Here is a 23,343-nt window from a genome sequence, read left to right on the forward strand (position 1 = left end):
ATGACAAAGTTTGAAATTTATGAGAAACGAATAGAAAAGACTTTATAATAAGTGAATAAAACGCAGTAGTAACATTGCTGAATATTTTTTTACAAACAGAGACTTCACAGTGCTGACGCCTGATGAATTGGAAGATCTCGTCGGCCGACCAACCTCCGCCCTGGAGAATAAAATCCGCAAACAGGGACACAATACCTAGGTATTGTCGGCCTCGAAGAAGGCCCATTCATCGTCACCATCGTGCTCGAACACGCCATCGTCATCGACGTCGCCAGGAACTAGCTCATCCATTCTCTACACGCATCGTTACGACTCTCGAGAACATAGTCTGGTTTAAGCAAGAATAAAAAAGAAAAAGCAGAAAAATCGAAAAAGGCGAGAAAAAAGGAAACTGGCGTACGGTCAGCTTGACTTTTTAGATAAAATCAATTTTCGACTAGTGTGCACGTACCAAGAGCTGTTTCTTTCTACGAAGGTTGCACGTCTTGCCTTTAGCTTGGTGCAAGCGGTATCCCTAAGGCGATCGAGCGAAACATCATGAATATCATGAACGATTACGTTGCTTTCGTTTGATAAGCACACGCGATAGAATCGCCTACAAACACATAGTACATTCTTTACGATTGATTGACCGTTGTTGTTGCTTCGTGGACTCGGGTCCAATTGTTCCGAACACGAATAAAAGATCATGCGGCAGAAAATCGACATGTGAATCGAAGAAAAGTCGACGACACCGGCAAGGAAGATATTAACCGAAGACGCTGAAATCTTGACTACGAAAGGGGCATAACGTGATGACGATGAAGGTGATCAATTGGGCTAACGATCCCTTCTAACCGTGAACATTTTCTTCGTAAATCGATTGGACAAATCGGAGAGTTTGAAAGGAGAAGTTACAGAACGAGTGGCATTCAATTCGCATAAAATGATGCAAAAGATAAAGCAAAAAGGGACCTAATTACCGGCTGCCTTCCTTTCATCGTCGTCCAAAACTCTCTCGGTTCACTGTAGGATCTTATTTCCTTAAGCACGTGCGGACTTTACTATCGTTTCAAAGCAGCAGCACACTTGTTTCGAACGATCCTGTGTACGAATATTTTGACTAGAGTAATCGTGTAATGTATTTCAAGTATAGTTAATCCCGTGATCGTTCGTTGGCTCGCAAAAGCGTCGAGAATTGCGAAAACAGACCCGATGCACGCGAATTACGTTTCAGCTGAGTCTTTGCACCACTTGTCGTTTGATAAGGGTAAGAGTAGAGTTTCAACATGACGAAATCGACTCGTACGCGCGAATCTCAAGAGGATCTGCCTTTTGGTTATACTCGTTGAAGACTATACCAATGACGAAACTAGTCTTCCCTCGAACGAACACAGCAGAATACATTCGTCGTCGAGGAGTCTAGCTTATTTGTTCGTGTAGAAATCTTCGAAGAATCTTCGACAAAGGAATGATCGGAGAAGATTTGTGTAGATGGCTGATCGAATTGTCACCAGGAACATCCAAAGGCTGCTTCACGGCTAACGATCACTGAAAGTTTTCGATTGTTCGGAACATCGTTTACCACAAGAGACCAAAAAAGCAATTTCGTTCGAGACTTCATTGTGTTCAAATCGCCAAGATACAAGTCTGACTCTCAAGTACGTTAACCGTTTAAACGTTATTAGAGAAAAAAACATTTAAATAAAAATATAGATCGATCGGTCGACGTGCCGCGGACAAAAAAATAAAGAAATCATGTATCGTAAAGTTTTTTGTATAAAAATTTAGATTAATTATAGCACTTGATTACTTCATTGCAACTGATCACTTCACGAAATGAAAGGATGGGAAGAAGAGAAAGGGACAACAAGAGGGTAAAAGAAGATCGAGACGCGAAGGAAAAGAGCAGTAAATAAGTTTCATGCATTTGATGACGCGTGATGTTTAGAATTTAGCGATTTGGAAACGATCAAGCGAGCCAAGTAAGTAGCTTGGAGCGGCCTTGTTACAGTCAACAGACACCCTGCAGATACTCGGAAAATATTTTTAGTCGGGACCTGGTGCCCGTCCACTTGCCAGTAATACGTTTAAGTGAATAAACTTTCACACTATAAGTATCTATCACCGCATGATGTATTTGCACATATCTTCGACTATTAAGTAGTAGCTGTAAAAAGATTTGGAAGAATTTGGGTAAACGGAGAGGAATATGTATTTGTATGCACGAAACAGCGTGACGAGAGTCGATATCTCGAAAAAAGAACTTCTTAACTAATGAAAACGTCATATCTAATTAAGCGATTAATTCTCGAAACAAGGATTAACTTGCGAACGAACTAGAAATTATTTCATTCAACCATTATGTAGATAATAACGATATCATACCTAGAATTAATTTGCATAGTTTCTTTAAACATCCATCTGCTCCTCTAAGGCCACACAAAACTAAATAGCCGTACATATGTATACCGCGTAAACGGAGAACGACAGTTACTTTCGGATATCGAGTTCCTGCTAAATTATCGCTACAATATCTTGTCAATACTGTTTGCGTTCGATGAGATACGTTTCGAACAAGAAAAACGATAATTAAGGCGAGAAAACGAGTAACGAGAACGAAAATGAAAAGATCTACGGTCTCGTAAATATTTGAATAGTTTAAAATAACGAAAAAAGAAAATGATTACTGAGCCGACCTCGCTCGAGATACTTTGCGAACGTTCTAATAATCTAGTGAATTTTACGAGCGGCGATATATTTCATAAAATATTTTTATGGTCGACAAATACCATGAGAGAGTTTAAGGAACAAAACGAGAGCAAAGGTTCGCGATATACATACATATACATACGTATTACGTATACACGTGTCTTTTAAATTAGTAATTCATTTCGCGGACATTTGTGTACAGATAATTATGTACTGTACTTAAATCATATCAGGATTGTTAGGTGTTTCATTCGGACACCGTTTCGTTGATTCTCGCGGCGCACGTTTCTATGATTTCGAGCATCGTTCTCCAGCGAAATTCTCCTCGCGGTTCACCAAGAACGGTTTCACGAGTGTTTTCAAGAGTTTTCATCGCGCAACAATATGAATGTCGTATCATAATAATCGTGGCATGATAGAAACGAATGTAACGCGGTTCATCTACTTGACACCCGTTATACGAGATCGTGGAACACGGTAATATATTATTCCGTTCCATGAAATAACTATAGAGAAATTCGTGGTTTTCATCGATCGTCGAAAGACGATTCGAAGGAAATTCGATCATAAATTGAACGTGTCGTAGCCGAACAATGAGGCCGCGAATGCTGAAACATACCGGAAAACGAATATTAATAAATTATGTGCTTCATATTACGAAACATAAATCGATGTTTAGGCTTAGTCCATAGGCGTTAAGGCTGCTCGTTCGTTTGTTAAAGAAATGGTGGAGTGAACGAGACTCTCGAAGAGCGATTAAAAATATTGTCGAATTTAGGGATAATTACTCGAGAAAAAAACGATCGTATCGATCCCAGAAAGGCTGTTAGAATCATATTACATTTTCTATTTCATGCGTATAATTATAAATGATAATTCACATTCGAGGATTCGATTCTCTATACACGCCCAGACTATCGTAGACGATCGTTTCCTAATAAATAACTAAGAAATATTAGATTCATAAAATTTTTACAAATTTTAGTGCGATTTAATATTAGAATACGCATTACGAATAATAATCTTCCGATGTCGATCAATTCAATGGAATAATACTATTACGATACAAAATTAAGAAGTTATACATAATAATTTCAGATAGATAATACCAAAAAGTACTTTATATATACATATATGTAAAAAAGATCATACATTAGCGTTAAATTTTAGAAACCTTTACTGGACAAACAGATTTCTGTTTAAATCCTGTTTTTTTACACACCCTCTATATAGGTATGCATTTGTATAAATATCCGCAGTCTAATTATAACAGTTCTAAACAGCTTAAAATCCAATGTATTCAATAAATTTCAATTATAAAAGTAATCTATATGTGGCGGTCATGAGATTCATAATGGCGTAAATCAAGATTTCGGAAATCTACATTTAATATGCAAGCATCTCTTAAAAGTATCGTTTCTTTAGTTTCCGAATTAACGAAGTTATAACTTTCATCTCTCTTGCAATACAATTTCACCACTTGAAGAATTATAAATTTGTTATTATATAATAGTAAAACAGTGGATTGACTTACACCATTATGATTCGCGTTCAGCTCTCCGTACGATTCAAACGAATAAATATCATATCCATAGTATATGGTCTCCTTTAACAATAATTGTTTAATATTTTATTCGCGTAATGCCGATCGATAACTACCATTTTCTGGGCGTACAGAATGAATCCAGGCACACGAACATTGCGAAAAATCTATCGTTCGAAATTTTTACCGATTTTCTCATTGATGGCTAACGATAACGATGCGTACGGTGTTGTGAATTCCTGCAACAAGAAAGAAAGACAAACTCACGCTTAACAGCGTTAATGAACGTTTAAATAGCGTTACGTCATCTTTCATTGAGAATGGAAGTGAATGGAACAGCTTAATTAATCAGCATTTGTTTACGTGAAAATGTCATTAAATTATTACAGTCGATCTCGTTCTCAATCGTGTCGCTAATAATCGTGAACATAATGACGTAAGATTAAACGATAACACTACGTAACTAACGTAAGTTACTATAAGTAAGAAAACATAGAACGTGGATAGACGAGGTAGCATTCATTTCGAGTAATTCTCGAGCAACAAATTCGCGCCTGCAAATCTTTTCCTTTCGTTCACGGACAATGGTCGTGGTTTCGGAACCATATCTTTTTTGGTCCTCGATTAAGGAAACGAACGCTGAACAAGTTACGTCAATGCTCTGTCACAACACCTTAACAAAAAATTCAACAGCAACGTCCTCATTAATGTCAAATTTCGCAATTTAATAGAGAGTTAAGGGAAATTAATGCGTGTGTGATAACGAACCATTTAATTATGTAAGATATCGATTTTGTCTTATGATTTATACGATCGGCGTTCTGTCTTATTAATTAAGGATCAACAAAGGGTAGAGCGTACGTTTCTTCTTTTTTGCAACGAGCAATGAATTTCGAAGGAAACATATCTATCAAACAAGCGATACGTAGATAACTATTTTTTCATTGCCATTAGTATATACAGCAGAATGAAGTAAAAAAAGAGTAAGAGAAAAAAGAAAAAAGAAAAAAAAGGGGAAAGAGCGATTGAAACGACGCTAGATACGCCGCTACTGAACATTCGTTTATTATCGAACGACATCCCATTTTCGCTGAGATTTCCTTCTACAGTGAGAGACGTTTGCCTTAATTTGTAAAATGTCCGCTTCCTTTACATATATAAACATAAATCTTAGGAGGAGTTAGCAAAAACGAATAGTTTCGATGATGGATAAATATGAATACGTTTCTAGGCGAGCAAGCAGTTATTTTCGAACGTGAAGTAATTTGTAATAGATGAAAGGGGAAAAGGGCGATGGAAATATTTTTGGGAGAAACAAAGATTTGGATTCTCCTTTGTTCTTGGCGAATTCATTTCGTTTCGCGTATAGAACGCGACAGAACAGTAAGGATATTGTCATTGCTAAAGTTATAGTTTCTTATCATTTCGAAATGCAAAGTTAGTTTCCTCCTTATCTGACGCTTCATTAATCAGTATGATCAATGTCTCAAGACATTGTATTTCTCCCTAAAATATTGCTCCCATGGTAGTACTTAATGTGAAACGAATCTGGGTAAGGTGCAACAAGGAAAATATCATTCATATATTAATTAGAAATATTATTAAAATTGAAAATAAAACCAAAGATAGTTATCCTGATTTTGCAATAATTTAAACGTAAATACATCGTACATTTAAAATTGATTTTTTTTTTCATTTCATAATTGACTAAACCACGTTTCTCAATAATTTTTAACTGCTTCAATTTATCATAAATTCATCGAAATTACAAATCTCACTCAAAATAATAAGAATTATAAAATTATGTATATGATTTATACGGTGGGAGTCTATCATACTTTATTTGCACAGAACAATTATAATTAATAAAGGAGAACAGATTTCTTGTTGCATATTGGTATCCAGTTTAATATTAAGTCATTCAACGCACACACTTAGCTGTAAGAATTTTTATAATGGTGCTCTATGAGATCGTCTCTGCCGTCGAATGCTGATATCATCACACGATTTGTCTCTTTTAAATATCAAAACTTTTCTTTTTGTCGCTTATTAAAGCTAGATGAACGAATCGAAAATATATTGCGTGTATTTACATCTTTGGCTTATTCCACAGAACACCACGGTACACGCTGAGTACTTTTTATTGTAAATATTAGGATACGTAAAGGAAGGATACAAAAAGGTGATAAAAAAACAGGGGTAGGATGAGTTCAACGCGCAATGATAATTTTTTTGTTAGTCGTAGAGGACGTTCGACGACCGTAAAAAGATGATTATTATTGTTACTATCCTTATTATATATAAGTAGCCGTGTTTAATGACCAATTGGGATGTCATGACAAAATTGTTAGGACGAATTTTAATTGAAGTTACTAAAGGTGGACAGTTTTTAATCCGTGTCTGATAAAAAAAAAGAGAAGTTGCTACCGAGAATGATTTAAAAAAATTTCATACAAATGTTTACGATTGTCTTCTGTATTTCTAATTCCCACTCGATATTTCACACATATTTTAGTTGAAGTTAAAATTGATTCGACAATATTGTATTCTGATTTTATGGATTACGAGACTCTGTTAAAGTTATTTAATCGCGCATTCATATAATCCGTGGCGGATTTTTTAGCCACGGAATTCACTATCAGATACGAATTAACGAGGCGCTATATGTTACACAGGAATTTAAGAAAAACGGCTTAATGCAAAGAAAATTTTGTAACGACACGAAATACACTATCGTATTGCCGATTAGTACACGTAATCGAGAAAGTTTTATCGATAAGCTTAAAACTAGAAATATCACAATAACGTTTACGGAATAATGATAAAACGTTCACGATGGCGTAACTTTTCATCGTTATGTCCGTGATAAGTTCATTCAGCGTTGTCTCCATAATTCAACATTGCTATATATCATTTTGCAATCACAAATTTCAAAGCACATGGTAAAAAGAATTCCAAAGTTACGTCAATTTTTCGTTACTATTAATGAGTTGCTCCTCCATTTAAATAATATAGTTGAACACTAATGATTAATAAAAATGGCTCTCAAGAACCAACTGGGATAAAGCAAACTTTTCGTATGAAAAGTTTAGTCTGTTTTATCACTGCCAGAGAGTATTTGAAAAATAACGTAGACTTCCTAAAGAAAAAGTATGATTAAGAATATAAACATAGATCGGTCAGTTTCATCACTTTCGAATAAAGGAATCTTGATCGAGTTGATATACTAGTTTGTTTAATGTATGCATGATTGTAACGAGGTTCTGATTTCTTTTAAAGAAAATAAAAGAAAAAATGGATTTTTATTGCACAAATTATTCTGGCATAGTATATTAATAAAAAAAGCAGGAATAAGAGGAAGAAAGTAAAATTAACCAGATATCGATGTTCCCTTTCGCCATCGTAAACGTATTAAAACTTCTACTAATGGCTATTACACATTACAAATATTTTATCTGGAATATTATTACCTTGTCGCTTGAAAGTTGTGTTAATCTGTATATTTTGTAAGCAAAGATTATCGATAGCAATTAATAAAGATACTATTACGACAGAAAATATGGTTCTAATTGTCATAAAATGAAGAAACATTTAAAAATACATAATATGTTTAAAATTTAAACGAATAGTGGTCATTACTTAATTGTACGAAACATTGTCTATTGGAAACAGAAGAATTTATTATATATATATAAAACATTTCTTAATTAACTGTAGAAATATAATTAATAATAAATTTTACTGAAGATCAATCCCAATTAACGAACCCGTAAATAGTAAAAATATTAATAAATAACAAATTTTTGTTATTTACTATATCGTTTTTGGTAGTATAAATAGCATATAATTTACAGATTACATACAAAACGTAAAACAAAAGATATACTTTTCTAAATAGGCTTTATTTTCATGATTCTTAAATAAGTTTTTAATATAAAATATTCCTCATATACGTAAAAATTTATATGTAGTATATTATATATACTCGAATAAATATACTATTAAGAAAAATAGTAAGTTAATTACTAATTTATATTTTGACTTTAAAATACCCAAGTATTATCGATAATTCCCAATTATAATTTGTACTGTAATTATAAGCACTACAGAAATTTGAGATCGGAAATATGTAAATGAAAACTTACTTTATTTTTGCTCAATTAGTTTAGATTTCTAAATGCACTTATATACACACATATTTCAACGATGAATAATAAAAACATTTATGAACTTCACTCTTGTCATGTACGATTAAAATTATAAAATTGGGGAAAATACTGCCAAAATTTTTGAAAAATTACAAAATGAAAGCTGTACATGTGAATTTCGTGCAAATGTAATTCATGGAAACCAAGCTTTAAACTTGTGGCGCCTTCACGGTCGAATACACAGCACCTCCGATAGCATCGCAGAACCCAAGGGAAACGATTTAATGGCTACCGTTGTAATTGCAAATGGCTGACATAATGAAAGAGGATGGGTCTTGATTTCGCATGCTCAAAACTAGCAGTTCTAAAAATGCCGTGTAATATTCACACGTGCTAATTTGAATAGTGTTTCTTGTTGAAATTATTGTCATAATTATACATGAATTAAACGTAAGTGGGATAAGTGTAACAAAGTACGCGGGAAAAAAATGACTCGTGGCCGGAGACACGCGCCCTCAGTTAAACTCATCCGGTAACCGTTTCGAGGCACGTAAGCGCGTGGAATTTCGAATTAATCGATAGCATTGTGATTCTACGTGGTCGTGGTCAGCAAATATCGTTTATAATGTAAAATGTGTTACAACACCGTTGATAAAAAATATTTGTATAAGATATAACGTATATAATCATCAGGAGAAGGTAAACAATGAATCTGTTGGCGCGGTATCTATTGCACACCGCGTGCTTTTAGTGTACTTTGTTAAAGGTTCGGTGTGATGTCGTGTAATTACATGAAACATTTCACGTAATTTCGCCTATTCTTTTATCGTATCGAGAAATTCATATATATCGTTGCTTCAATCCATCGTAAATAGTGCTTTCATAAATGAATTAATAGTGAAATTAACCCTTTTGACTCGGTATCTATGAAGCAGTGTATTTGTGGTAGATACATATCTTAAGTGAGAAAGAAGGAAATGTTTGATTGTTGTGTCGTAGAAAATTTTATTTGCTTTTAAAACGTTTCTCCAAGTGATCTATCTAATAATTATATTATTTTATTATGCGTTATAAAAAAATCTTGATTCTTTCTGCGTTTGATTACAAAATTTTGTAAATTATTTATTTTTTCCATAATATTCATTATCTGAATACCATATTGACTAGAAAAAATGTAAAAAATCTGAGTTTTTTAAATGTATTTATTAATGTTAAAGTTAATATGTAAATATGCATTCACTGGTATAATTTGCGTATTATATGCTATAAGGTATTGCTTCTCGTTCATGTAAGAAGTATACGTTCTCAAACATTGCATGCATATTGCAAAAAATAATATTAAATATTAATATTATTTTTATCTTTTGATATCTTTAATTTTAATAATAGAATAGGTATATTATTTAATATAGTTATTTTATTCTTACATATTCTTTTGTATATAGGGAATCAAATAACAAAAACTTTTAATATAAAGTAAAATAAAGTGAAAATGCCTGCTGTAAGCATTTGTGACCCAGTTGCGGCCACTCTTCGTCGTACATTGGAAACTAATCAGTCCAAAACATCAGATGACTTAACAGCAAATTTAGTTACCAATGCATCAAGAATTCTTCAGTCAGAAATTCAATATAAAGAAGTTGATGATTATCAAACAACAATTCTAGATCAACTTAAAGCAAAATACATTGTATTAAGTTTACCAAATTCTGAAAACTCAGATGATAAAATGAAGGATGGTGCAAATTATATAAAGAAAAATGAAAAAGTATCGAAAGGACTCAGCTTGCCAGAGCCAACAGTTACTTTATATTCTCCAAAGAAAGTTAGCCTAGGGTGGAAGGGTACATTTCCTGTTGGGGCTGGCATGTATAATGTTGGAAATACATGCTATTTAAATAGTACTCTTCAAGCTCTGTTTCATGTACCAGCACTTGTAAATTGGTTATTGTCAGACTCTCATCATACATCAAAGTGTGAACAAAATGGTAGGTTATTAAAATTTATAATTTACTTTACCATATTCTACACATTTTTAAGATATGAAATTATAATCCCACAGTTTTGTATCGTATTGTGATAATAGGTTAATTTTAGATGGAGGTGGAGAATGCCTTACATGTGCAGTGGCTAAGACTTTACAATCTAGTCACCAAAAATCAGGATGTGCTATCAAGCCATTCTACATATATAACAAACTAAAACGTAAGTATTAAATAATTATAAAATAAGTATTATAAAATGTTAATTAATTATTATTAAATCTTATATGTTTGTTATATACATATATATATCTTATTTTTTCTATTAGTTATTTGTCGAACCATGGTGCCAGGGCAACAAGAAGATGCTCATGAGTTTTTACGTTATTTATTAGAAGGCATGGAAAAAGCCTACTTAGCAAGACACAAAGCTAGTAAACTAGACAGCTATTCTAAAGAAACAACACCTATCAACCAAATTTTTGGTGGTTACATTCGTACTGAAGTAAAGTGTCTACAATGTCGACATGTTTCCACTACTTTCCAACACTTTCAAGTATATATAATATACAGCTTTTCTAATAATCATGCTATTGATTAAGTATACAATAAACTAAATATGTTTTCAATTTTCTGCAGGACTTATTAGTTGATATACGTAAAGCAAGCACTTTGGATGAAGCATTAAGTAGCTATTTTAGCCGTGAACAACTAGATAACAATGATTACAAATGTGAAGCTTGCAAAAGAAGAGTTCCTGCTACGAAACAATTTAGCTTAGAACGACCCCCTAAAGTGCTTTGTGTGCAATTAAAAAGATTCAGCGTTCTAGGAGGAAAAATATCTAAACATATAGGTTTCAAGCAAACTATAGATATGGGCCCTTATCTTTGGAAAGAACCAGGGGAGCCTACGCAGTCACTTACATATAAGCTTATGTCGATAGTTACACATATGGGTCCATCAGTTAATTGCGGGCATTATACTGCAGTTGCGAAAGTCTCAACAGGCCAATATTATTCCTTTGATGATTCTTGTGTATGTATTAACGATATGTCTTTATTTGTAAAATATCGAACTATCTTGTTAATACCAAAAATTCGTTTGTATATAGGTTCGTCCACTTAGTTTGAGTAATGTATTCAGTACAAATGCTTACATAATGATCTTTGAGATGGAACAACAAACGCAATCTCAGGTTCAAGCTCAACAAACTGTCAAATTAAATGGTACAATAACTGTGAACAACACATTATCTTCATCAGGAAGCCCTATGAATAAAACTATAACTCCCAAGGCATCAACATCTGGATTACACTCATTAAATGGATTAATCAATGGCACATCGATTAGTAAAGATAACACAGATAATACAAAAACAAATTTACAGATATCAACAAATAAAAATGCGGGACTTCAATTTAATACCCAAAAAAGCGCAAATTTTATCGGGCCACAGTTACCACAAAAATTACAAGATAAGTCTCAACCAAGATTAATTATGCATATTAAAAATGGAAAAATTTTGAATGGAAATAGCTTAGTTCCTTATGATGGATCTAGTGAAGAAGAAGATGTTAGTTCTAATGGAACATTAAAAAACCGCACAAATTTAAACACACTTACAAAAACAAACACTTCTGCTAATACTACTAATGGTACACAGAAATGTTCCCTAACAAAAAATGGTTCTCCTAAAATAAATCTTAATGTTTCAAAGACAAATGGTAGTAGTGTATCTCAGAATCAAAGTAATGTAATTCATTGTACAAAAACACAAAATGGTTCTAGCTGTAGTACCATTACAAGTACAATAAAGTATCAAAATGGTAAATCAGAAACAAATGGTAAGACAGAAAATAGTAATAATAATAGCAAAAGTAAGTGGCATCAATCTGTTAGAAAAACAGGACAGGACGATAAAGTAATTACAAAAGCTTCAAGCAGTAGTATGAAAGGTTGGCAAGTTTCAAAGGATACATCTTTTTCTGCTACATCAACTGCAACACCAAACGGATGGTCCGTGACTGATAAGTAAGTTATATTTTATTTTTGATATAATGTTATTTAAAAAGCAATATAAATTAAGCATTATAATTCTAGCAAATTTAATTCAACGATGTTTAATATACGTATTTAAACATTTTTTCATAGAGAAGATATCCATAAAATTAGTCAAAATAATGGCACGCCAAGTGCTGCGGCTTTAAGAGATTTCAATGGAACAAATCGTTCCGATACGGTTTCCCATTTATTAAAGATGTCTCATCGTGGTTATGGCAGTTCTTCGGGTCAGTACAACAAAAGAATTCTATTGAAGAACCAATTGAATCCAGCTGCTTTCCCTTCAAAATCCTCATCAACCTATTGTGCGCCCATGCGTCCTAAGTCCAAAAATTCTACATAAAGCAATATAATAAACATACAAGGAGCGAAAATTCTTATTCGCTCAAATGTTTTGAAACCAAAAATCCCGCCAATAACTTTAATAAAAATAATAATAAAATAATAATAGTAATAAAAAGAATACTAGAAAAAAAAAGAATCTTTTCAGTGATAAATTGTGGATATTATAAAACATTATGAGCAATATATAAAACATTATATTGTTAATCCCTAAATTAAAAATATTTGTTTTGTTACACCTCTGCTAAGTCGGTAATAATAAAAAGTATATTTTGTGATTTATTAAAAAAATTATGTTAAGTGTTAAAGTAACACTATTAAATGACAAAAATATTAAAAACTGTGTACAAATATTTTTATTCTAAAAATTTACTGATAAAATAATGTCATTTTCTTATCAAACGAAATAGTGAGTACTAAAGTATATGCTTGTTTGTTTACAGTTGCAAATTGGAATGGTAACAGAACACATTTAGATAGAGAAGTTGATAATGATAGAAGGGAAATACGTAAGCGACATTTTAATGCAGATGATGAAGAAATAGATCGTGGTCGAGTCAAGAAAGTAAAAGATCATCGAACGTATGAAGAAAGAAGTAACTCGGGGTATAATCCTTTCCAGGAATATCAAAATGGCAAAACGTGGAACCGATCTCTTAGTGGTTATTATCGGAGACATTACTATAATACTTCCAATAATGGACGACCACGGCATGGCAGAAATTATAGGCCTCCGCATTACAGATATCATAATCATTCTCGTGCACATTGGCAACGAGAATAAAATAAAAAAGATAAGTTGTTGAGAAAGAATTTCGAAAGCAATCCAACGTCGAAAGACTTCGTTAGGTTTCAATTACGAAAGCAAATTATAATTTTTCAATACGTTAAAATTAAAATAAAGATGTGACAGTGTTGATTTAGATAATTAATGTTGGACATAATAAATATTCAACATTCATTATAATGAATCGCTAAACTGCATCGTAACAACCATGCATGTTCCTGACAGAGTCTTCATGTACTCTATTGTTGTTTGTAGCTCACGTACGTATGTGGACATTGTACTACATAGTACACGGGGGATGAGTATCAATAGCTCTGCCAATCTTGTGTTCAGTATGAACGGAGTAAAATTTGTTATAAAATTGTACTATACTATATGTGCGTTATTAATTTAGAGTGCGTATTAAAGAAATATATGTATGGATGCAATGGTTAAGAGTTTAAACGGTATATCGCTAAGTGTTTAAAATTTTCTTGTTAACTTTTTTATACTTTAGTTATGGTCATAAAATGATGTTCTTATTTAATTTGAAGTAACTTTCATATTACATAACAATGTAAAAATCTTTAATAAGTATTTTATACTAATCTTATGTTACTTACATTGATACCATTGTTGAATTAAAATTATAAACACAATATTCGACATATATATATATACTCGGTGTTTAATTGTTTATAGAACTTGATAAGTGTCCATACATTTTCAGACAAAAAAAGAATACATGTTAATTAACAGAAAATAAAGTTATGTGTAAAAATAAGTTAGTTTTAACGAGACGAAGATAAACTTAAGTTAAAAAAAATATTTTGAAAATTTTATGTCAATAACATCTTTCATTTATGATATAATAATCCGTCCTTTGTTTTAATTAACAAAGATACTCCTCCCTCATCGAGCTGTAACAAAAGCATTCAATTAAGCAGTCAATCTTGCTCGATCAAGAAATGTGGTCTTTGTCGTCGCTTACTGAAGAGAAATATATTCATAATAATTACAATGATTAATCAGTAAGTGAATGATTTCTCTTAACATGGTGAATGTGCATACTTGTGAATACATGTGACTTCAATTCTCTTTTTTTTAAACATAATATATATATATATATTATATACAGGTAATTCCAGAGTGTTTGTGGAACTTGTGAATAATCGAGTGAAGAGTGTTTAATGGTAATGGATTAATAGTATCAAGTTATTGAAATATTAGTTTAAAAAGGAAAGAAATTGTAAATTACATATATAAGTGTAGAATTTTAATATTATGGATTTTTCATAGAGCATTAAAAATTGCAAAGCCATAGATAATTTGTTAAGCCAAGGATAAAAAAAAAGCTGGCTTTTTCGCCTGCTCGTTATATATAATACCTCGTTATATTATTCTACAAATTAAATATTAGCCAAAAAAAGAGATAAGCAACCATACGTTAAGATCTGATGATTGTTACAGATTTTATGGTACTCGATATTTTTCAGAAGATATATGACTTGGACGTACATGCTGGACCTGTATCTTTATCCAAGATATTAGTCGCAATTGAATAATCACATTAGCTTGATATTGCGGTGAATACAATATAATTACCGTAATATAGCCTTAAATTAAGCATCATGTTATTACATGCTCTAAAATATAATAACAATGGTTTCTGCATTGTATAAATTCATGTATCGTTTGAAGAATGAGATTTGAAGTTCTATAAAATCGGTACATCTGATACTGTAAACGTATGTGATATTGCTCTGTACAGAGGTGAACAACAACAAACACCAGATTTAATTTATGTATTAAGTATCACAAATAAAACGGAAATTGTCGTTTGTACAACATTCAAACTATCGATACAAACAGAGTGAGATGGACGTTAAATCCATAGAAACCAATTCATTTATACTATAAAGAAAAGAAAAAGACTATCGCGTTTTCGAGCGAAGATAATATAATCTGTAGACGCATGTAATGTATTTTTATTTTCATCTTGTATTCTTATAATTTGTTAAAAAGTAATTCTTCATATATATTTCTTCATTTACTCCGTCATCTTGAAATGGAGTGTCTGATGAAAAAGGAAGAGCCTTCGTCTAACGAACTCATAAAAACACTCGAAAAAAATGTGAGTAAGCAATTTGACCCTTTCATGCTTGAAATATATTCATATTAATTATTGCCATTAGATTTATTTAAATTAGTTTTTAAATTACCAATATAAAGGATTTTAAAAATTTCACGCGTATTATATACTGATTTCGAAGATGCATTTTTTTATTGTTTAGCATGAAAGAGTTAAATAATAAAAAAAATTAACAATGATTAGTGAATATTGGAAAAAAAAGTTGAGAAAGTGCATTACTGTTTACTTGAAAAACTGATTTTAAAAAATGTAAATAAAGATGAGCAACACAACATAGCACTGTCAACATTTATTTAGGTAGCGATCTTAAAAATAGAAAATCACTATAATTCAAAGATCAGTTACGAATTGGATGTTAAACTTATGTACTTCCATAACGTATCACGTAGTCTCGCGGATAAACTTGAATCTTTATGGAAATTAGCTGAAGCACATCAACCAACGGAAAATGAAATAAAACAATTTGCTGATCAAATTGCAGGTATATGGACTTCTATAAATCGTCAGGTAATATTTATTTTACTATTAAAAAAACTTTTTTTCATACTCAAAACTATGTTTTTTCACTTTTTATATTTGTTTAATTTTAATCTCACTCTGTCATTGCGAAATAAAGTATTTTGTTGGAGAAATATAGGAATTCTAAAATAATTTAACTATATGTATAGATTTATGAAAAATATTCTAAAATACGAATGGGTAGTGGAACATTGCATGGAGTACCATTATCAATAATTCTTAATAAAATAAAAAAAGAAATTATTCTATTCAAAGTATCATTACAACGTCATGAGTCTATTTATGATCAAGAATATATATTAAAAGGATACAAGCTAATTACCAAAAGTGAAAAATTTATAAGCAGCTTACAAAAATGTGATAGCAAGGTAAAACTTGCTTAATATTTTACTAGTATAAATATTAATATTTAATATAAATTATTTTTTCAAATTACAGTTGCAACAACTCTTATGCATATCAAATATTATGCCACGTCTTATAAAATTACAATCTGCGATTGATAAATATGTTACCACTATTGAATTACTACCTACAAGGAGTTTTCCTGCATATGACTTAAGTGCCTTTTCATTAGTTGCAAAATTATTGACTGGTGAACTACTTGGTTATGAATCAATTAATCCTAGTTATGTTCTAATGGAAAATATGCCTAAAAAGCCTGTTTTTATTATCAAAAACGTTAAACGCAAATCAATTCATCCATATTATCCAACATAAAATATATTTATAATCTGTACAGTCTTAGATATGAAATATCTAAAATGTTTTCAAACTGAAAATTGTATCTAGGATAATGTACATAAATATTAATAGTAAATAATGACTTTATATAATTAATTAATTATTATCTTTATTTACTTAATGACTGATATTTGGCAACGTGCTGCACATTGGGCAAATGGAATTTACATCGATAAAAGTATACAAGTCCTTATCAATACTATACACAATATAGCTATATTAATTTACAATATACAAAGATACAATATTCGAATCCTGCTAAGCAGAAAGATATCTTAAATACCACAGTTCCAGAAATAGTGAAAAATATGGATGGCGTATTTTTATATATGTAAAAGGAAGCCTTGATAAAAACAATTATAATTTAATTTTGCATATAAAATATGATAACAGAACAATCTAATTGTTCATGGAATGAAAAATAAGAGATCCAATGTAATATATAATACATGTATAACACGCAGCAGTCATTTCTACTAACAGACTGTTACACACCAGGGGTAAGTGTGATATTAAATTGTGATATTCAAAGACTAGATTAAAAAATACCCTCAAGATCCGGTAAGGAAGTAGGTGGTGCAAGTCTTAGAGAAAGATCTTTATTACGCATAAATTCTGGTGGTAGAATTTGTTTATGTTCCTACAAAACAACAAATTTAAATTTTACTATAAAAATATCAACAATATCTTAATAATATACATGTATGATATATTTATTTAGAAACGAAATCAATATATTACTTACATGGAATGATTTAGTAGTATGTGTGATATTAGTAACAATAGGTGCCCATCCCTTAGACTTTAAACATTTATAACAAGATTTAGGTTCTCCTAAACATTCTGAATGAAAACCATGCCCACAACTGAAAACTATTATATATTCCGTACATTGTGATAACAAATGTCTACATATTGAGCAGATTACTGATACGCTTGCACAAGCTCTTCCTGCATCCCTAAAAAACATAAAAATGTTAGTATTAAATAACTATTACGTTAGTATTAAAAAATTACATATATGGACCTATACATACCTAAGCGACTTTTTCAGTGCCTTGTGAAGCTCCAAACTGACCAAACGTGCAGTAGTTTCAACTAAAGTTTGTTCATATCGGGAATGTGTAAGTACTCCAGATAATAATTTTCTTATGTCACCTATTGTTCCACTTGTCGCCAATGGATGTTTCAATATTTGCTCTAATACAGTTGATAATGCTGTTGTTCCACTAAGAAATTCTAGTGCAATTCTTAATAATTTTCCGCTTAATTTTTCAACTGTAATTTCGTTAGATAATTAGAAAGTATTATTTACGATTTGCCATTATGTCAAAATATACCATACCTTCTTTGTTAGTACTATTTGAATGTGTTTGAAGTATAGTTTCCACAAGTGGCATCCAATCTAAATTTCCTGCAGATCGCCTGCATATTCCTGCTAGTTGTATTGCACTGTGAATTGATGCATTTTCTGATACTTTGTTCTGACAATACTAAAAGTAAATATTGTTAAAATAGAAAGTAATAATTAATATTATTACATTATTTTCATACAATGTACCAATTCTAAATTATTTTGAAATTCTTTCAAAAGAATATCAAATGCATCCTGATAATTTCCCAATTTTTCTAACATTACTGCTTCAGCATCTTTGTGATTCGCTTTCTGAACTATTTGCAATGCTTCATTTAGTCTACAACCATGAAATCCTTGAATATGCTCAACAACCTAAATTTTAAAAAATAACTAAAGTTAATAATATATTTCAGTATCTATCTATAGTACAAAATTTTACTAACATGGTCTGGTTGTAATTTACACATTAATTCCAAATATTTTTCTAACATTTCAGTCGTAAGCTCTAATGTGATATCTTCTTCTTTGTATTGTACTATCTGATATAAAGCTTCTAGTAAAGTATATTGTAAGGTTGGAGTATTTTCTAGTATTTGTAAAATTTCAGAAACGTTGTTTTGCAAATGTGTTGCTATCAACATAGCAAATTGATTTGCATTAATTCCCACCAGAGCTACGGCATTTGCCATTATGACTAATTGCAACGAATTTGGAGAAAGATGTTTTAACCAGAGCCAAATATCATGATGTCTAGATGGATGCAGTATCATACATTTACAAACTGCAATCCAATTTTCTCTGGCGCTATACAGCAACTCCGCAACACGCATACTGTAACATTATATACTGCGATACAAGTTACTATGTATGATGCTATTAATATTAATAATGCTATATAATTTCTTGAAATGTAATATTGACAATCAAAATTAAATAATAGTATACATGTGTAAAGTTTTATATTTATATACATATACTTACAAATTGGCTCTTTCTGCTAAATTAAGTAAAGTATTATCCGATATATTACGCAATTTTTTTGAACGCAATAATCCCAGTATTGCACTTTCTTTATCAGTCTTAAGCTCGTTTGATGATCCCATACTTGAGTCAGTACATAATATTTCTATCATTTTATTTAACATACTAGGTTCTAAATTAACAGTATTTTCTGCAACTTCATTAGCTATAAATATAAGAACTAAATTTCTCTGTTCGTCAGTAATATAATCAGGATTCCTTGGACTTAAAGGTGTGCTAGGCATAACGATATTTAATAATATATCTATGAGTCTTTGCCGTTGTCTGAGACCCATCTCAGACGTAAATTCCGGCTCTTGGAAGGCAATTGCTATCACGTCGAGGAATCCTTTTGCGTCAAACTGTAGCAAAGTTCTTAGATACGGATATTGTCTTTCTGTATCATTAGCCAAACTCGAATGCTGTGAAAGCAATGCTCTTAATACATCTGTTTTTGCTCTTTGGGACATACCCTCGGGAAGTTCATCTCTGGGAAAACCACGACCGGCAAGACAGCAGCTAGCATAGACCAAAAGTGCATTGCCAAGTTGTATACTATCTCGAGTTAACGAATCCTTTGAATTCGTTAACATATTTTGTAATATTGGTACTAATTGATGAATTGAAGCAGTAAAGTCACCTAATGCCGTCGTTTGAAGGTGTATTAAAGCTTCCCAGAGACCTCGTTGCTGACAAAGTGTTGTTACCTATAATATTTTTAGATACAAGTAAGTACTTTTAGATTGAATTTTTATAGATTACCTGTTTTTAATCAAATAAAAACATTAAAAAGATATAAATATGTTTACTTACTTGATGGATATCTAAACAATCAACATCTAATAACACTATAATTGCTTGAAGCGAATCTACTTTTTCTTCTTGATCGTAAAGGGTAACTAGCTGTTGAGCTATTAACGGTGGTAGTCGCGGTCGTAAGCTCCCATCCAATAAAGGATTTTCGAGGGCATGTAAATAACTCGCTTTTAATCCTTCGGACTCCGAAACTAAGTCCCATAATTTTCCAAATAATAAATCTGTATTTTCTAGTTGTATACAATAATCTACACAAGTTGTGACTATTTCAAATTCTGCATTTTCGTCTGCAAGACAGTGATTCAATTCTTCCATATATTGAATCAAAACTTGACATACTTTATCGCGAGCTATTTGTTTACGACGTTGTTTCGAACCACGTAGACCAACAACTGCTTTCCCTTTATCTTGATAAAAAGAAAGTCCTAAAGCTAATGCTTCTGGATATCTTCTCTGAAATGACAAAATATGTAATAAAGTAAAAAATTATATAATTCCAATATATGTACGAACCTGCATCGTTAAATGTCGCAATCGTTCAGTCCATGTCCGTATACAGACTACATGTAAACTTTTGGTACCCAATAGTAAAAGTTGAGTACCAAATGTTACAACAGTATTATAACATGCTCTTTCACCAGCCAATGCCATTGCCTGTAGTTTTATAAAACAAAACAATGTGATTATCAACCTAAATTTGATAGATTATTGATCTAAAATTGATAATTAAATAGTACAATGATTTGATTAATACCTTTGAAACATTTCCACCAGTGGACAGACCTTTGAAATGGCTAGATGCATATGAAATACCAACGCGACTCATATCTAAAGTTTCCAAGTTATCCTGTGCTCTTACATCTAATAAATGTAATCTTTCTTGTGTATCCAATACTGCTAATGATCTCGGATTTAACCATCGTAAGTTACTTATTGTATATGGAAGAGTCATTCTTCTTAAGGGAGATAATTTTACTCTTGAACCAGCTTCAGTACATACCTAATAAAAAAATTTTATCAATATATATTTATTAGCAATATAGTTGTTTAATAAATAGAATTATGTTATATAAACTGTATACTTGATAAAAATGAACCACATCATCTCTTGCAAGAGCCAGAACAGGATCAATTACACGAGAAGCATCTGCTGCTTGTATGACAACAAGCTGCCAAGATAGTTGTGGTGGTGCTATAGGTGCACCAGATAAAGGATGAGTTAACACAACACGCATTCGTGGTCTTATGCAAACTACTATTACCTACAAAATTCAAGTAATATAAGATTACATGTATACTACAAATATCAAAATCTTTTTTAGCAATAGATAAAAACCTTTGATAATGTTGCCATTGCCACTAAGGTATAATTTTTCAGGGCATGTGATGGCAGATGATTCAATAACAATGGTTCTAATGTACACACTTCACCTCTAGATCCACTAAATAAACACCTGCTATCACAGCCTCTTACACCCATAACCCTTGTAAAATTTAATTCAAAAACAGATCCACCACTATCACTACATAATGCTACCTTTGGTGAATCTGTGAACTATACAGAAATACATTGTTTTTTATTAATGAAAATTTCACACAATTATATGTCAAGTTATATGTCACAGTTATATGTGAAATGATATGAGATAATCTCACTTTAACATGTAACACAGCTGTATCAAGAGGATGTACATCAGTAAGTGTCCTTAATACTTTTCCATTAGAACTATCTATCATTAATATATGTCCTCTAGCAAATCCAGCTAATATCCTGCTTCCATCATGATTGAAACATAATGCAGATACAGATCCTTGGTGCCTTGCTTCCTGATCACACCATCTTAATGTCTGTGAAGAATCAAAACCTAATACCAGACCATGACTAGTTCCAACTACTAACATATTCCCTCCAGCAGCAACTGCACTTGCTAACCCAGCATTAACCTTCTCCTATACAGAAAAAGAAGAACAATTAAAGACAATATATTATAAACTCAACGTAATTACAGGCTTTTGGTAAAGAAAATATTTTCCCTCACACTAGCTGATATAATTTGTGACGATATCCCTTTTAATATAACATGTCTCAAAATAGCACCAGAGGACGTTGGTTGTGAAGCTTTGTTTGATTTATTTAAAGAGTTTAAGGATAAATGGCTCCCAACACTTGTTGTTTCACTACTCCCTAGCTTTTCACCTGATGTTAAACCAAAGTCATCATCTGTTCCAGATAATGATGTACAATCAGGTTCTGTCAATATACTTTCTAAGGAGGGTAATTCTTCCACAGCTGGTATAGCATACTCTGTGTTATCCAACTAAAATTATAAAATATATATAACTCCAATAGATTTGGCAATAAAATATGATAATTTAGGTAATAATATAATTAAATTTAATAGAGTAAAGTGAGAACGTAAGTAAAGGTAAAATAATAAGAAGGAAGTATATAATAGATTTCAATATCAACAAAGTAAAATGAAATAAAATAATTGCAATTTCTACATGTTATACTAAGTTTATAAACATACTAAAACAGTAATAGAATAAGAGAGTTATGAGAACATAACCTGAAAATTAGAAATTTTATACTGTACTTAAACATTTCTACAGCGAATATAATTAATTACCTCTTCGATATCTAAATTAATAACCTCTGTTGCGAGGTATTCTTGAGACCCAGCATCCGACCCCAACCCATTTTCAGCCATTTTTTATCCCACCTGTCATTCCACAGCTGATACACGTAAATATAGCGGCCACTCATTAAGCTATAGGACATATACAATGATAGAATCTGCAGTATATATGTACATATGCATGTGCAATTTATGGTATTTTTTATATTCATATATTGATATTTTTTTTTTACATATATATACGTACATATACATTAATCGCTGACTTAATTAATTATCTTTATAGAAAATTTTATAATTTAGTTTTAAATTTATACATGAAGAAACATTAAAAGTCTTTTGATTTACAGAGTATTTAAATTTAAACATTTTAATTTTTAATCTTTAATCTTTTGAGAAAATATAAAAGAAGTAAACACATATTTAATTCGTAGGGCTTAATTTGATCAGTTTATGAAGCAGAATAACACTTCATATGTATTTTCGTTTATTTATTTACAAGAAAGTACGTAAATTTTTACGAATCTACGGATCATAAAATAGTGGAACCGGTTTCTTTT

At 31.4% G+C, this 23,343-nt stretch overlaps 4 protein-coding genes across 6 annotated transcripts in view; 3 read left to right on the forward strand and 1 right to left on the reverse strand.

The window, feature by feature from the left end:
- Nucleotides 1–4,017, forward strand: part of LOC117159161 (uncharacterized) — a 28,747-nt gene extending 24,730 nt beyond the window's left edge. For both annotated transcript variants that reach the window (XM_033338751.2, XM_076622121.1), the window contains exon 4: nt 100–4,017. In XM_033338751.2, the coding sequence (XP_033194642.1) occupies nt 100–199 (100 nt within the window). In that variant the 3' untranslated portion in view covers nt 200–4,017. The remainder of the gene's footprint in view (nt 1–99) is intronic.
- Nucleotides 4,018–8,659: 4,642 nt separating this feature from the next.
- On the forward strand, nt 8,660–15,386 carry scny (ubiquitin specific peptidase 36). 2 transcript variants are annotated; one of them, XM_033338748.2, is made up of 8 exons: nt 8,660–8,832; nt 9,828–10,370; nt 10,480–10,587; nt 10,694–10,920; nt 11,004–11,402; nt 11,479–12,398; nt 12,519–12,655; nt 13,214–15,386. In XM_033338748.2, the coding sequence occupies exons 2-8, from the start codon at nt 9,875–9,877 to the stop codon at nt 13,552–13,554; spliced, it is 2,628 nt and encodes an 875-aa protein (XP_033194639.1). In that variant the 5' UTR covers nt 8,660–8,832; nt 9,828–9,874; the 3' UTR covers nt 13,555–15,386. The 2 variants fall into 2 exon arrangements, with proteins under 2 accessions (XP_033194639.1, XP_033194638.1); XM_033338747.2 differs by lacking the exon at nt 8,660–8,832 and adding an exon at nt 8,855–9,081.
- A 150-nt stretch (nt 15,387–15,536) lies between these two features.
- On the forward strand, nt 15,537–16,927 carry LOC117159160 (uncharacterized). Its single transcript, XM_033338750.2, has 4 exons — nt 15,537–15,670; nt 15,986–16,195; nt 16,357–16,575; nt 16,646–16,927. The coding sequence occupies exons 1-4, from the start codon at nt 15,605–15,607 to the stop codon at nt 16,925–16,927; spliced, it is 777 nt and encodes a 258-aa protein (XP_033194641.2). The 5' UTR covers nt 15,537–15,604.
- Nucleotides 16,928–17,450: 523 nt separating this feature from the next.
- Nucleotides 17,451–22,910, reverse strand: Vps8 (vacuolar protein sorting 8). The gene is made up of 15 exons (XM_033338746.2): nt 22,775–22,910; nt 22,184–22,462; nt 21,801–22,094; nt 21,481–21,699; nt 21,227–21,406; nt 20,899–21,144; nt 20,658–20,798; nt 20,142–20,597; nt 19,290–20,035; nt 18,752–19,139; nt 18,513–18,680; nt 18,297–18,444; nt 17,989–18,229; nt 17,697–17,910; nt 17,451–17,591 (listed from the first exon to the last, which is right to left on the reverse strand). Exons 1-15 carry the CDS (start codon nt 22,853–22,855, stop codon nt 17,490–17,492), a joined length of 3,903 nt encoding a protein of 1,300 aa, XP_033194637.1. The 5' UTR covers nt 22,856–22,910; the 3' UTR covers nt 17,451–17,489.
- Between the last annotated feature and the right edge of the window lie 433 nt (nt 22,911–23,343).

The sequence above is a fragment of the Bombus vancouverensis genome, chromosome 1, assembly GCF_051014615.1.
Source record: "Bombus vancouverensis nearcticus chromosome 1, iyBomVanc1_principal, whole genome shotgun sequence".
Classification (NCBI taxonomy): Eukaryota; Metazoa; Arthropoda; class Insecta; order Hymenoptera; family Apidae; genus Bombus; species Bombus vancouverensis.

What these genes read in the sequence shown, in the direction of transcription:
- scny (XM_033338748.2), top strand. Translation starts at nt 9,875, where the DNA reads ATGCCTGCTGTAAGCATTTGTGACCCAGTTGCGGCCACTCTTCGTCGT. An exon ending in GGATGGTCCGTGACTGATAA is followed by an intron (nt 12,399 to 12,518) that starts GTAAGTTATATT and finishes ATTTTTTCATAG; the next exon opens with AGAAGATATCCATAAAATTA. An exon ending in TGGTTATGGCAGTTCTTCGG is followed by an intron (nt 12,656 to 13,213) that starts GTCAGTACAACA and finishes GTTTGTTTACAG; the next exon opens with TTGCAAATTGGAATGGTAAC.
- LOC117159160 (XM_033338750.2), top strand. Translation starts at nt 15,605, where the DNA reads ATGGAGTGTCTGATGAAAAAGGAAGAGCCTTCGTCTAACGAACTCATA. An exon ending in TAAAAACACTCGAAAAAAAT is followed by an intron (nt 15,671 to 15,985) that starts GTGAGTAAGCAA and finishes ACATTTATTTAG; the next exon opens with GTAGCGATCTTAAAAATAGA. An exon ending in GGACTTCTATAAATCGTCAG is followed by an intron (nt 16,196 to 16,356) that starts GTAATATTTATT and finishes CTATATGTATAG; the next exon opens with ATTTATGAAAAATATTCTAA.
- Vps8 (XM_033338746.2), bottom strand. Translation starts at nt 22,855, where the DNA reads ATGGCTGAAAATGGGTTGGGGTCGGATGCTGGGTCTCAAGAATACCTC. An exon ending in TTAATTTAGATATCGAAGAG is followed by an intron (nt 22,463 to 22,774) that starts GTAATTAATTAT and finishes TTATAATTTTAG; the next exon opens with TTGGATAACACAGAGTATGC. An exon ending in TGCGACATTTAACGATGCAG is followed by an intron (nt 20,598 to 20,657) that starts GTTCGTACATAT and finishes TTGTCATTTCAG; the next exon opens with AGAAGATATCCAGAAGCATT.